A 12,406-nucleotide genomic window follows, 5' to 3' on the forward strand; every position below is an offset into this window, starting at 1 on the left:
CAGAGACCAGGTCTGATGCTTCTCAAGGCTGGAGTCATCTGGTCCATTCCCCTGCCTCCAGGCAGAGGGCTGCAGAGTCCCAAGGAGGGACTTAAAATAACAGAAACTAAAATATTAAATGTTAAAATATTATATTAAAACAAACAGAAATACAAGAAAAATATTTTCCACATTCCCATCCCCTGAATCAAATCAGTGTTGCCTTGTGTCACTGCTTGTTGGGTCTCCCTACTAGTTTTGTTGTTATATAGACTGTGGACTCTTACACAGCTGTTCAAAAGCCTTAATATCATCCACAAATATTTTTGAGCAGCTATTCTATAAGAGGTGCTGGGGATACAGCAGTGAACCTAGAGAAAAATCCCAGCCCTCCTGGAGCTTACATTCTAGTGGGCTGCCAGGCAATAAACAAGATATCAAGTATGCCAAATAGTACCAAATGCTGTAAAGAAGAATAAAGCTGGGAAAGGAGTTGAGGGGTGGTTGTTATTTCCAAAGTCCACATAGAGAAAGAGGTGACATTTGAGTTAAACCTGAAGAAAGTGAGGGACATGGGGGGTGGGCAACAATTCCCACACTTTGGGTAACACTGGACTAAACAGGATGTGGGGTGGCTTGCCAGCTCCCAGTCATGTTTTGAACAAAAAGCTTGGTGCCTTGGGTAAAGAGTCAACCTCTCTGAGTCCCAGGAATTGAGATGAGCGTCTTCAGTTCCCTTTGGCAGATGGAGGACTCTCGTTTGACTCTCTTCTGCAAGAAGGGGTGGCAGGACCTTTCTGGCCTTGGGGAGGATGCTTTAAGGTGAGGGAGGGACAGACTCTCTTGGGTGATACTCAGGATGGACAGCGAGTTCCTGGGAGCACCTGGGCGCTGGGGCCAGGAAGCAGGGACCAAAGAAGACCCATTCAGAGGGTTGACAGTGGGCAGGGAGGGGCTCAGGAAGTGCCTACAGGGAACCAGCACACAACACGCACGAGGTGACCCTGCTCTTTCCCTCCCTGGCCAGGTCTGGCGGGCGGCGAATGGCCAGGGTGGTGCGCGACTTCCTGAAGGCCCAGCAGGTGCAGGCGCCCGTGGAGCTCTACTCTGACTGGCTCTGGGTGGGCCACGTGGACGAGTTCCTGAGCTTCGTGCCCACCTCCGACCAAAAGGTACATCCCCTCTTCTCCTGCCTGAGCTACCTCTGCCCCTCCCTATCCTGATGGGTCAGGATAGGGCAAAGGCACCTGAAACTAGCTCACCACCTCGGTCCATAGAGAGCTTGGAGTCAGGGTACCCTCTGGGCCAGGTGGTGTTAATCAGGGTGGGCTTCCTGGAGGAGGTCAGAGCCCAGATGGGAACTCATTCGCTCACTTCTCATACACTCATTCTCACACTTACTGGGTGTTTGTTCTGATCCAGACCTCTCAGTCAAGACCCAGGACTGACACTGGTAATAATTGGAAACATTTACTGAGCACCTGTGAGATGTATGTGTTTTAATGCATTTAATCCTCTAGCAACCCCATGAGGTGGGTACTATTATCATTTCCTCCATTTTATAAATAAGGAAAACGAGGCTCAGAAGGGCAATTAACTAGTAGGGTAAAATTCAGACCAAGATGGTGGGCTCTGGACCAGCAATGTTAACCACTCACCACCTTGCAGAGGCGATCAGGGAGGGTACAGCCCGCAGGGAGCAGGCAGCCTGGGAGGGGAGGCCTCCTAGGGACTAGTGGTTGAGTTCCCTGGTGTACAAAGTGGGGAAGGGCTTCCAGGAAAAGAGAAGGTTATGGACAAAGGCCTGCAGGTGTGAACCAGCTTGGAGGATTCGGGGAGGTGCAGACAGTCCTTTGTGGCTGGTGGGAGGGATTGAGGGGGGCTGCCATGTGCAGTCTGGCCTCTGGACTCAGACCCCTCCTGAGTTTGGGGTTTCCTGCATGGGGGGAGAACCTGTCCACTGAGCTGCTCTCCCATCCTCTGTGCCAGGGCTTCCGGCTGCTCCTGGCCAGCCCCAGCGCTTGCCTCAAACTGTTCCAAGAGAAGAAGGAGGAGGGCTACGGGGAGGCGGCCCAGTTTGACGGTGAGTGCCAGTGAGCCCATCACCCTGCCAGACCATGCCCTCTCGTTGCCAGCCCTGGGCACCATTGATGCCTGACATGGCTGGCATTTGTCCGCCAGCTCTCAGCTCAGAATCCATCACTGATTTTCCCAACACTTCATATGGGAGCAAAGGATGAGGGCTCTCCCTTTCTCGGGCCAGGGATGGAAGCCTGGGTGGCCTCCTCCGTACACTGGGTTGTTCCTGGCCACACCCCAGGGGAAGAAAGGAACAGGAAGCCGTGAGCCTTCCCCCGTGCCTGCCGGAGCATGCACTTTCACGCTCTTGCCCAATCAGATCGTTCACCCCCTTCTCCTTATCCCTTTTCCTGGAGGAGGAAACTGAGGCTCAGAGAGGGGAAGCGGCTTGCCCGGGGCTAAGCAGCAGGAGGCAGCAGGGCCAGGGGCTCGAGAGAGGGGTGAGAAGCCAGGAGGGTGGTCGGGGCCCCTCTGTGGACCTTCCTTGGGGAATCGACAGACCCTCCAAGGGCCTGGTTGGCCCCCTTGAGCACCTCCCCCTTCCCCACCAGGGATCGCAGTGTTCTCACCTGAGGAATGGAGCATTGGAAGGGATGTGGCATAGCCTTCAGCAAAGATAGACCTGGATTCAGATCCTGACCTTGCCACTTGCTGGCTATGAGATCAAAGATGTGTTCTGAACCTCTCAGTGCCTCCATTTCCTCTTCTCTGAATGCGGGGTGATAACTAACCTGACCTAGCATTGTTTTAGAGATCAATACTAAATATAATAGGAGGCCCAGAGCATAATGGGTGTTCAATAACGGTAGCTCTTCTGTTATTATTAGGCTCTGAGCTCAGGCGTCCCTTCCCAAGGAGTTTATAATCCATCACCAGGATTTACTTGCAGCCAGAGCTTGGTCCCATCGGGGTTTCCAGTCTCTGGCTTTCTCAGTCCTTGCTTCAGACCCTGGCGCTGAGGTGGGAGAAAAATCCTGGCCCGGACTTTAAAGCCCAGGCTTGAGGTGGCCCCAGGCAGCATTCCCTGAGCCGGCTGTGGTCTTCTTTCTCTTGCAGGGTTAAATCACCAGGTGAAGAGAAGCATTAATGAGATACTGGAAGACAGACTTCTCAGGAGTGACAACCTCTATGCACAGGTGAGGGGGGTGGAGGGTGAAGCAGCCCCAGGAACTGCCGGGGTGGGGGTGAGGGGTTCAGCCCTGGGCCTCTGACTCTCCTGGGGGCTGCTGAGACCTGTGAGTTGGGTAGGGCCCCTGCTCTTGGGAAACCCATAGTCTGATGGAAGAGACACAGCCGTGCCAGTCCAGTGGGGGACATCTTGCCCCCATTCTGGGGAAATGATGGGTTTCAGCGGAAGTAGAATTGAGTTCCCCGAGAAGTCTGGGGAGATGGGAGAGATGTGGTGGGGAAATGGGGCCCTGTAGGGGCGAGGGCTGGGGTACGTGAGAATCAGGGTGACCTGGTGAAGAGATGGGGTGGAAGGAGGTCCCAGGAAGGGGCGGAGCTAATGCCTGCCACGTGCCTGGTGTAGGCCTGGCATGGAGTCCTACTCAGTAGACGGGAGGAGGCCCCATGCTTCTCCCCAGTGGTGCCCGACGCTTTTCTCCTAAACAGCTGAGCTGGGCAGAAGCGTAAGCCCGGCTCTGGTGTGTGGTGTGTGGTGACGGCAAGCACTTTTGCAACCAGAAGCTGCCTGGATCCAAACCCCAGGTCGACTACTTCCTAGCTCTGTGCCCTTGGGCAGGTCACTTGAGCCTCAGTTTCCCCATCTGCGGTAGCAATGGCACAAAGCTGTTATGAGGATCAAACAAGCTAAAGGGTGCACAGGGCCCGACACGTAGCAGGTGCTCAGAAACGTTGGCTCCTTCCTGGCTCCCTGGGTACCTGTGCCCCTCCTCCCACCCTCAGAGATGCATCGATTGGAACCGGGAGGTGCTGAAGCAGGAACTGGGCCTGACTGAGCGGGACATCGTGGACATCCCCCAGCTCTTTTACCTGAAGGACTCCCACGCAGAAGCCTTCTTCCCCAACATGGTGAGAGCGTGGAGGGAGGACGGGTCATTTCCATCCTTGGTGCCTGGCGGGGTCCTGCTGGGTGGTCAGTTGGGGGTCCAGAGGAGAAGCCGTCCCTATCCAGGGGCAGACTGGCAAGGAGGCTGGGACGGGCCCTGCGGACCTCGCCAGTGTTCGCTTTTTGGGGCAGATATAGAAAATCTCCATCGGTAGTTCCCAACCAGGGTGATTTCTCCTCCCCCCACCCCCACCCTGGGCACTTTGATTTCCACACGAGGAGGGTGCTACTGGCATCTAGTGGGTGGAGGCCACGGATGCTGCTGGACATCCTACAGTGCACAGGGCAGCCCCACAACTAAGGCCTTTCCCCCCCTCAAAATGGAAAATGGAAGCGTGGTTTGGTTCCAATGTTTCAAGCTTTCGCTTCTGGGTCTCAGCTGCCTGTTCTGCTCCCCAGGCTGGCACCCCACTGTCTGCTCCCCAGAGGCATCCTGAGTTGGGCAGGGGTGGCAGCTGCCACCCTGGCTGTCATGAACTCAGGCACCTGACAAGCAGATGTGATCTCACCAGTGTGGCCCCTGGGAGGGATCTGAGCGATGCTATCGGCACAGCCCTGCCCAGAGCGCCCAGTAACCCCTTGGGAAAGGATGTCGGGGCATTGGCAGCAGTGAGGGGTGGTTCCCTAGGATGGGAGACCCTCCCTCTTCAGCCTGGGGCCTTTACTCGAATCCCTGTCATTGGACCAGCCAGTGAATCCTTGGGTCCTGATTGGAGGCCAGTGTGTAGGGTTGGGCTTCCCCGCCAGGGTCGCATTCACTCCTGACCCCTCGCTGTGAGGCCCCTGCAGAGACCTCGCAGGCAGGGCTTCACAACCTCGGTTCTACCGATACTTGGGGCTAAAGAATCTTTTGCTCTGGGGGTTGCCCTGTGTATCGTAGGATGGCTGCAAAATGCCTGGAGGCAAGATCGCCCTGGTTGAGAACCACTGCTCTAGGGTAGTGCTGTCAGAACTTTCTCGGGTGATGGAGATGTTCTACATCTGCAATATGACGTGGCCGCCGCCACATGCGGCTACTGAGCGCTTCAAACGCGGCCAGTGTGACTGAGGAACGGAAGTTTTACTTTCACTTTAACGTCAGCAGCCACATGTGGCGGACGGCTACCGTATCAGACAGTGAAGCTCTAAGGGGTGACCTGCCTCCGGTTCTGACTGAGCGTGGGGGAAGGCCCATGACCGTGGTCAGCCCTGGGCTGTGGCCCTGCCCTCCCCTACTGGGAGCCCCTCCCCAACACACAGCCCTCCGTGGGAATCTCTCAGCTTCAGACCAGGCCCAGCTAGAGGATCCCAGCATGTTCTCACTGGAGAGCCCTTAGGGAACACTCAGTTAACCCTCATTGTCAGAAGGGGAAAGAGGCCCTCGGAGGAGAGTGGTTGACTTGCCTGAGGTCTCCAGCGAGCAAATGGACCGACCTCCAGTCTCCTGAGTCCTCGTCTAGGAGGAGGCAAAGCCAGGCCAGCAATGGTCCTGAATACCGCTCTCTGTTCCTCTCCCTGCCCTTTGTCCCTCTGTGTGCCCTCACTCCCACCATGTTCTGGCCCATTAGTGGGCAACCAAGCAGGTCAGGGCCAAGGCCATGTGACTGACCCCCACAGGACCCTCCAGCTCCATGTTGGTCCCAGCCGTGGACGGCCCTGCGGGGCAGACTTGGGGGTGAGGGGCTGGGGCGTGGAGAGTGTAAGGGCAGCCCACCCAACACTGAGATGACCCAGTGCGTCAGAGTGTCCCCTCTGAACACCAAGGACAGCTCCTCTGGCCATCTACTGGGCCAGAAGTTACCTCTAAGAAGCCTCCATACCCTGCACTGGGCAGACTTCCCTTCCCTGGTGTTAGGGCCCCCTGCCAGGTCCCCCAGCCAGGGAAGCAGAAGTGTCATTGGAGATAAACCCAGGCGGCCCCAAGGACTCCCAGCCCCTTGCCCCAACTCCTTAGCACCCCAGGCAGCCACAGTGCTACACTCTGGCAGAGTAGAAAGAGCACGAGTTTTGGCATGAGTCAGACCTGAGTCAAATTTCAGTCTCCCTGTTCTCTGGCTGTGTGGCCTTAATTATATTACTTAACCGGTCCACGCTATGGCCTCAGAGGGAGGCTGTGAGGTTTACGGATGCGATATCTGGCACGTAGAAGATGCTCAATAAACGGTAACAATTATCAGGGCTTCCAGGAACAGTTGAGCTTGGTGTGTACTGCACAAATAAATGCACCACACCTGTGACATTCACACCGTGGACCTTGTAGATGGATACATTTGCTGTACAAGTTTTTGGCAGATAACGGTAAAATCTTGTTCTAACGAAGTCATTATAATCTACTTTTCTGATAGGTGGAGGAAAGTGTTGGAGGAAGGGGTGACTTTTATTTATATGAAGTTCCCATGTATGTTACTGGCAGCCCTGCCTGTTATTCATCCTCTCTTCCAACTACGGATCTATGTCTTTTCTGCTTCCATAGACCTTAGTTCTTGAGCGAGTGCCAGCCTTAGTGGCCCAGAGATGCTGGCAAAGATGGGACAGGCCCTGGGGATGGGTCCGCCAGAGCCAGAACCCAGAAGGGGCCGCAGGTGTAGAGCATCCCCAGCTAACCGGGTCTCTTTCTTGCCTTGTCTCTTCTACAGGTGAACATGGTGGTCTTAGGCAAGTACCTGGGCATCCCCAAACCCTACGGGCCCATAATCAACGGCTGCTGCTGCTTGGAGGAGAAGGTACGGTCCCTTTTGGAGCCTCTGGGCCTCTTCTGTACCTTCATCGATGACTACTCGTCCTACCACGAGCTGGGTGGAGAGATCCACTGCGGCACCAACGTGCGCCGGAAGCCCTTTCCCTTCAAGTGGTGGCACATGGTGCCCTGAGCCTGCTCCCCACATGCCATCCTCTCTCCCCGCCTGCCAGGGAATTCCGCCAGGATAAGGAACCTCCACCTGGCCTCCATCCTCTTGGGGGAGCCTTGGACACTTCCCTCTGTGTGCCCGCAAGTGTGCTGGTCACCATGGGTACCAGGATACAGGGATGGACACTGCACACCCTCACCTCTGGCGTGGCCTACAGGGCCTGGGGCCTGGGGTGAGAGCCCTGGGTCTAGGCCACCGGTGGCTCTTGTAAGACCAGGAAGGGGGATTTGGGTCCCTTTTTCCTTTTCTGGCTATCTTCTCCTTCAGGGGGCCCCCAGGCTGTGATCTCCTAGCACTCCTCAGCCATATTTATGTAGGCGAATAAGGGCAGGAAAACTCAGCATCTGATGGCCTGTTTCTTTTTTTTTTTTAAACATCTTTATTAGAGTATAATTGCTTTACTGTTTTAAAAAGAAAAAGCAACAACCCCCCTTTAATACCTGACTCCCTCCTCAGAAGGGTGCCTGTTACCTGTTTGGAAAGCCTTTAATTACGTGTGCTGGCTGCTTCCGGCTCGCAAGCAAACGCTGAGAGGCCAAAGTGAGGCCCGAGGAGGGCGCACGGAGGAAGGCTGGGCAGGAGGCGAGGAGGCCAGGATGGCAGAGGAGGCTGAGGCACGGGGATAAAACCTGGGACCTGGCCTCTGCGCCCTAGGCCTCCCAGGCTTTAAGTTTTGGACTCTGGATGTGATGGGGTCTGGCTGTTCCAGATGCAGCAAGGAGAGGGGGCCTAGATGTTAGAAGCGGGTGGGGGGTCATTAGGTTATCTTTGAGGGTGGGGTTTAATTTCCTTTAATAGTCTTTCATCATTCCCCTTCGTTCTGCCGGCAGTGGGAGGGAAGGCTCTCCCAGTCTCTCTCAGCAACTCAGAGACCCTGCATGTAGCTTGGGTTTCACCTGTGAGTAAAGCCCTGTGGCAGGCCTGTGTCCCCTCCCACAGAAGGCAAGGCAGAGCTGCCACGGAATTTAATAGCCTGGGCCCAGGTGAGGTCACCGGGACATGCACAGGCAAGCTGGCTTGGCCGGTGCAGGGCGAGAGGTGGCCCCTGCCCCAGACAAGCGTGGGCAGGAGGGAACCAGCCGGCCTTCCTCTCCCACAGCCTCTGGGCCTCTACCTTCTGGGTTTTCTCCCTGGCTCTCGGTGAGATTTAGATTGAGCCATCTGCCCTTAAACTCTATTAGCTGTGGAACACTTAGCCATCAGAGGCTACCACGGAGACCCAGCATGTGAAACTGATGAAAACGGAACTGCTCTGGTTTAAGGTGGCGGGGGTGGTGTACGAGGATCCTCCCCTTCCAGAAGGTTCTGGGGAACCCCGTTTGCAAGCCCCTGGTCTAGCCTGTGCACTTTCTGCTCATAATCATTATGCCCCTTAGACTGAGCCAAGAGGAGAAGGGATCTCTTCGGCGGCCAAGGGTGCGCAGCTGGGGCTCCCCCGGGAAGGCGCTGCGGGTGGGAGGGGAGTGGCGTTGAGTGTGGGGAGCTCTGGAATTGCTGCTGGGCTGTTTGGGGGGGGGTTGCTGATGTTCCCTCCGAGAATGTTCCAGGTGACTGGTCACCTCCTTTCTGATTAATAAAAATGTCAACATGCATTTCTTCAAGTGGCTGCCTCCTTAGCTTCTGTTCGTTGGGCCGTGGGGGGGAGGGGAGGGAAGCGGGGGGGAGAGGTGCTCTCAGTTCCACCCACAATGCTACCAGCTCCCTGGCTCAACTTCCACTGGCCATGGGCAGCTCCTACCCAGCTGGGAGAGCCCCCAGGGCCAGTGCCAGGCAGGCAGGCGGACGCAGCAGGATGGCTGGCACACGCCCATTGCCGTGAGGCTGCCTGCCCTGCTGAGATGGCTATCGGGAGAGGGTGGGTCCTATCTCTTCATTCCTCTCCCTTCCCTGGTCTATCTCCTCCATCTCTCACAGGGCAGGCAGGCTGGGCCCTATTGGCAGAGTGGGAGAGTCCCCAGCAGGACTGGTGCCCAGGGCCACAGGCCAATATAATTCCCTTGAATTCCTGCCTCTAAAGCTACTAAGCTACCCAGCCTCAGTGGTCTGATTTCAGGGACCCGAAATTATCACCCCTCTCATCCTACACACCTGGTGCTGCTTCAGATGGCTCCCCTGGCACTCACTCACTCACTCATTCACTTTATTTTAGATTTGTTGTGGACTAAGAGGCAAAAAGTTGCTGCCCATCAGTCATGGATACTTTAGTCTGAATGAACCACCAATCTCCTTCTAAAAGCTGGCATGTGGTAACTGGGGAGAAGTGAAAGCATGAGTCTACTTCCAAAGGGAGATCCAGGGCTCTGAGCTGGAGGCTATCCTGCCGCCATCACAGTGGGCCAGTGCCCAGAGGAATGCCCCTGCTTCTGTATCTGTTCCCCAGCTGTGCCCACAAACAGGCTATGGAGCCTGCCTGAGGCTTCCTCCTGAACTCTGACTCTTACCCAGAGCTGAGTCAGCCCCCGAGCCGTTTTACAGCCAAAAAAGTGAAGCTGTCCCTGGATCCAGCAGCCCAGCAGCTCTCCTTGAGAAGAACATCGTTACCGGAACCTGGGATACAGGGATGCCAGTCTTAGAGTCTTGCTGAGATCCTTGAATTGGTGTGAATGCACTAGCCGGGGACTCTGGGGGAGCAGATATTGGTCCTCACCCTGCCTCAGATTGTCAGCATCACCGGGGAGGAGGGAGGAAACCTCTATTCAGCACCTTCTGAGCCTTGCTGGACGGGGCGTGTCCCACCATTATCTCTGCCAGGGCTGGTGAGTAGCCACATTTTCTACGGATGCGGACACCAAGGCTGCAAGGGAGGGGACATAACCCCCAAGGCCACACAGCCAGTGCCTGGTGGCCCCTGGGTCCAAACCTGAGACTCCTCTCCCCAGAGCCCTCGCTCTTTCTGTTTCAGGTGGCCGAATGCCCCTCTGGGCTCAGTTTCCCCACCTAACGAGTGAGCCTTCCTACTCTGACATTCTAAGCTGCTCCTGGCCAGAGAGGGTTTTCACCCTTATCACTCACTCCTTCCAGAGGCTTTAGGCATCTAACAATAATAACAATAACAAAAGCAACCATAATAAAAGAGTACCGAGCTCCACACTAGAGCTCTACCCACGTTTTCCCCTTTAACCCCCATAACAACCATTTTTCAGATGCCAAAAGTGAGGCACAGGGCAATTAAGTGACTTGCCCCTGGTCACCCAGTCAGGGTGTAATTGAGGCAGGGCTGAAATCCAGTCCTGCCTGCAAAATCCATGCTCTTAAGAAAAAAGTTGGCGTTCCTCAAAGTGCCTCAAAATGCTATAGGGGTGCTTGTAAAAAAAAAAAAAAAAAAAAAAAAAAAAAAAGACTCCAGACACCAGGCTGCTTATCAAATTGGAGGCTGGGCCTGGGAATCTGCGTTTTCATCAGTTCCAAAATCAGGATAGAGAAACTCCCCACTAAAGCAATGATATCTGAAAATGCAGAAAAAGGGGTGAAGAGGCTGAGTGTGGAAAGCAAGGAAGGTCCCCTGATCCATACCCTGCATCTCTGCACGCCCCCCAGGGTCCTGGTGCCTTGGCGAGGTACTTACTTGCTCCCCTTAAAGTGAGAAATTAACCCTGTCTGTGCCTGGGTGGGAGCAACAGGTTCATATGCAAATATTGGGTTCCTTCCAGCCAATCCTGAGCTCTTGGCTCTGGGAAGGGGCTGGGCTTCCAGGACTGGAGCCAATGAATTAGCATCTTGGGCTGGAAGGGAAAGGCCAAGGGCTTTTATTTATTTATTTATTTTTAAACATTTTTATTGGAGTATAATTGCTTTACAATGGTGTGTTAGTTTCCGCTGTATAACAAAGGCTTTTAAACCACATGCCAGGGGTTTTGTGGCCCAAGCCCAGCCCAAGGCTAGCATGTCTCTGCAGAGGATCCTGCGAGTGTCCCTGGAGCATCCCACCAGTGCCGTGTGTGTGGCTGGCGTGGAGACCCTCGTGGACATTTATGGGTAAGAGCCAGAAGCCTGGGGGTTTGCAGGCCCCTGGTGCTGACCTCTTGGGCTCTCCCTGCGAGCTGTGTGGGGCTTCCTCAAGGCTCAGGCCTGACTTGGCTGCCCTCTCCTGAGCCTTGGCCTTGGCATAGCTGCCAATCGTGGAAGCTTGGGTCCTCGTCTTTCTCAGCCAGGCTTCTTAAAGAACCCCTGCTAGGGGGTGTTAAGTGTGGGAGACTGAATGGGGGTAGAGAGGCTTCTACTCACTAGATGCTGGTAGCACACCCCGACTTATGACAACCAAAAACATCTCCGAACGTTGCCAAGTGTGCCCTGGAGGGAAAAATCACACCCTGTTGAGAACCAGTGTCTCAGACTAAGACTTTAAAAATTGGAGTGAACTTAGAAGCAGAGATGGGGTTGGTCCCAGGGCATTAGATGACAGGGGGTGAGGAGCTGGTCACGGGAGGGAACCAAGTCTGGAGCAAGGCCTCCAAGCTAGTAGGAGGAGCTAAAGCCCAGCTGAGGGTGGGTGGGCAGTGAGGAGTGGGAAGGGGATTCAGCTGATCCTGAAGCAGGGGGCAGCCACAGAGGGGTGATGAGGGACAGGTGTACCTGTGCCGGCTGGCACCACCACCTCCTCCAGGGCTGTGTGCCCACGGCTGCCTCATGCCCTGGCTTCCTCATGCCCATGGGGCAGATGTGTCTCTAGTTTGACCTGCCCCAGGAAGCCCGGGGGCTGGTTCCTTCCCTGCAGACCTTCCTAGAGGATGGAGGAAGGATTTGGGCCATGAGAGGCAAAGGCAGCAGTATCCTGGGGTGTTGTGGATAGATGGGCCACTTTGGGGGTTGCAAAGGAGCTGTGGGTGGGACAGTCACAGGGTGGGGGGGTGGAGCCTCTGGCACCCTCACACGGGGGACCCTCGGGCCTCCAATGACCAGACCACTTTGGGGATGGGGGAGAGCTCCTAGTTTGTTCTTTCACACATGCATCAAGTATCTGGGGGGGGTCTATTGCGTGCCAGGCATGGGGACACAATGGTGAGCAAGCAGGCGTGGTCCCTGCTCTCTGAGAACCCTGTCCTGCAGTTCTAGCAGAGGCTGGACCGCCTTGCAGGGGTGCTGTGGAAAGGATTCCTGTCTTGCAAGGGGAACGGGACTGGACTAATTCTAAAGCCCCTTCCGGCTCGGAGATACAGTGCTTTAGGAATCCTTGGTGCTCAGACTGTGGGCCAACAAGAGAAAGGGCACTGGGCGTGGTGGCTCAGTCCTGGCTCTGTGATCTAGCAGCTGTCTGACCTTGGGAAAGTCACTTAATCTCTCAAGTCGCTCTTTCTTCGTCTATAGAATGAAGGTCATCATAATATCAGCAATGATACTTAGAGGCTGCTCCATACCAGTCACTGCCCTAAAGGCTTAACATATGTTAACT

The 12,406-nt window shown here is 55.2% G+C and overlaps 2 protein-coding genes across 2 annotated transcripts in view; both read left to right on the top strand.

Moving 5' to 3' along the window:
* The window catches only part of LOC136138301 (protein-arginine deiminase type-1-like), a 30,865-nt gene extending 23,887 nt beyond the window's left edge, over positions 1 to 6,978 (top strand). Inside the window, exons 12-16 of the mRNA XM_065896964.1 lie at positions 1,007 to 1,151; positions 1,969 to 2,062; positions 3,115 to 3,194; positions 3,967 to 4,092; positions 6,745 to 6,978. Of these exons, the coding sequence (XP_065753036.1) occupies positions 1,007 to 1,151; positions 1,969 to 2,062; positions 3,115 to 3,194; positions 3,967 to 4,092; positions 6,745 to 6,978 (679 nt within the window). The remainder of the gene's footprint in view (positions 1 to 1,006; positions 1,152 to 1,968; positions 2,063 to 3,114; positions 3,195 to 3,966; positions 4,093 to 6,744) is intronic.
* A 3,922-nt stretch (positions 6,979 to 10,900) lies between these two features.
* PADI3 (peptidyl arginine deiminase 3) overlaps positions 10,901 to 12,406 on the top strand; it is a 29,065-nt gene continuing 27,559 nt past the window's right edge. The window contains 1 exon segment of the mRNA XM_065872975.1: positions 10,901 to 10,992. Coding sequence (XP_065729047.1) covers positions 10,901 to 10,992 — 92 coding nt within the window.

The sequence above is a fragment of the Phocoena phocoena genome, chromosome 1 (genome assembly GCF_963924675.1).
Source record: "Phocoena phocoena chromosome 1, mPhoPho1.1, whole genome shotgun sequence".
In the NCBI taxonomy this organism is placed as follows: Eukaryota; Metazoa; Chordata; class Mammalia; order Artiodactyla; family Phocoenidae; genus Phocoena; species Phocoena phocoena.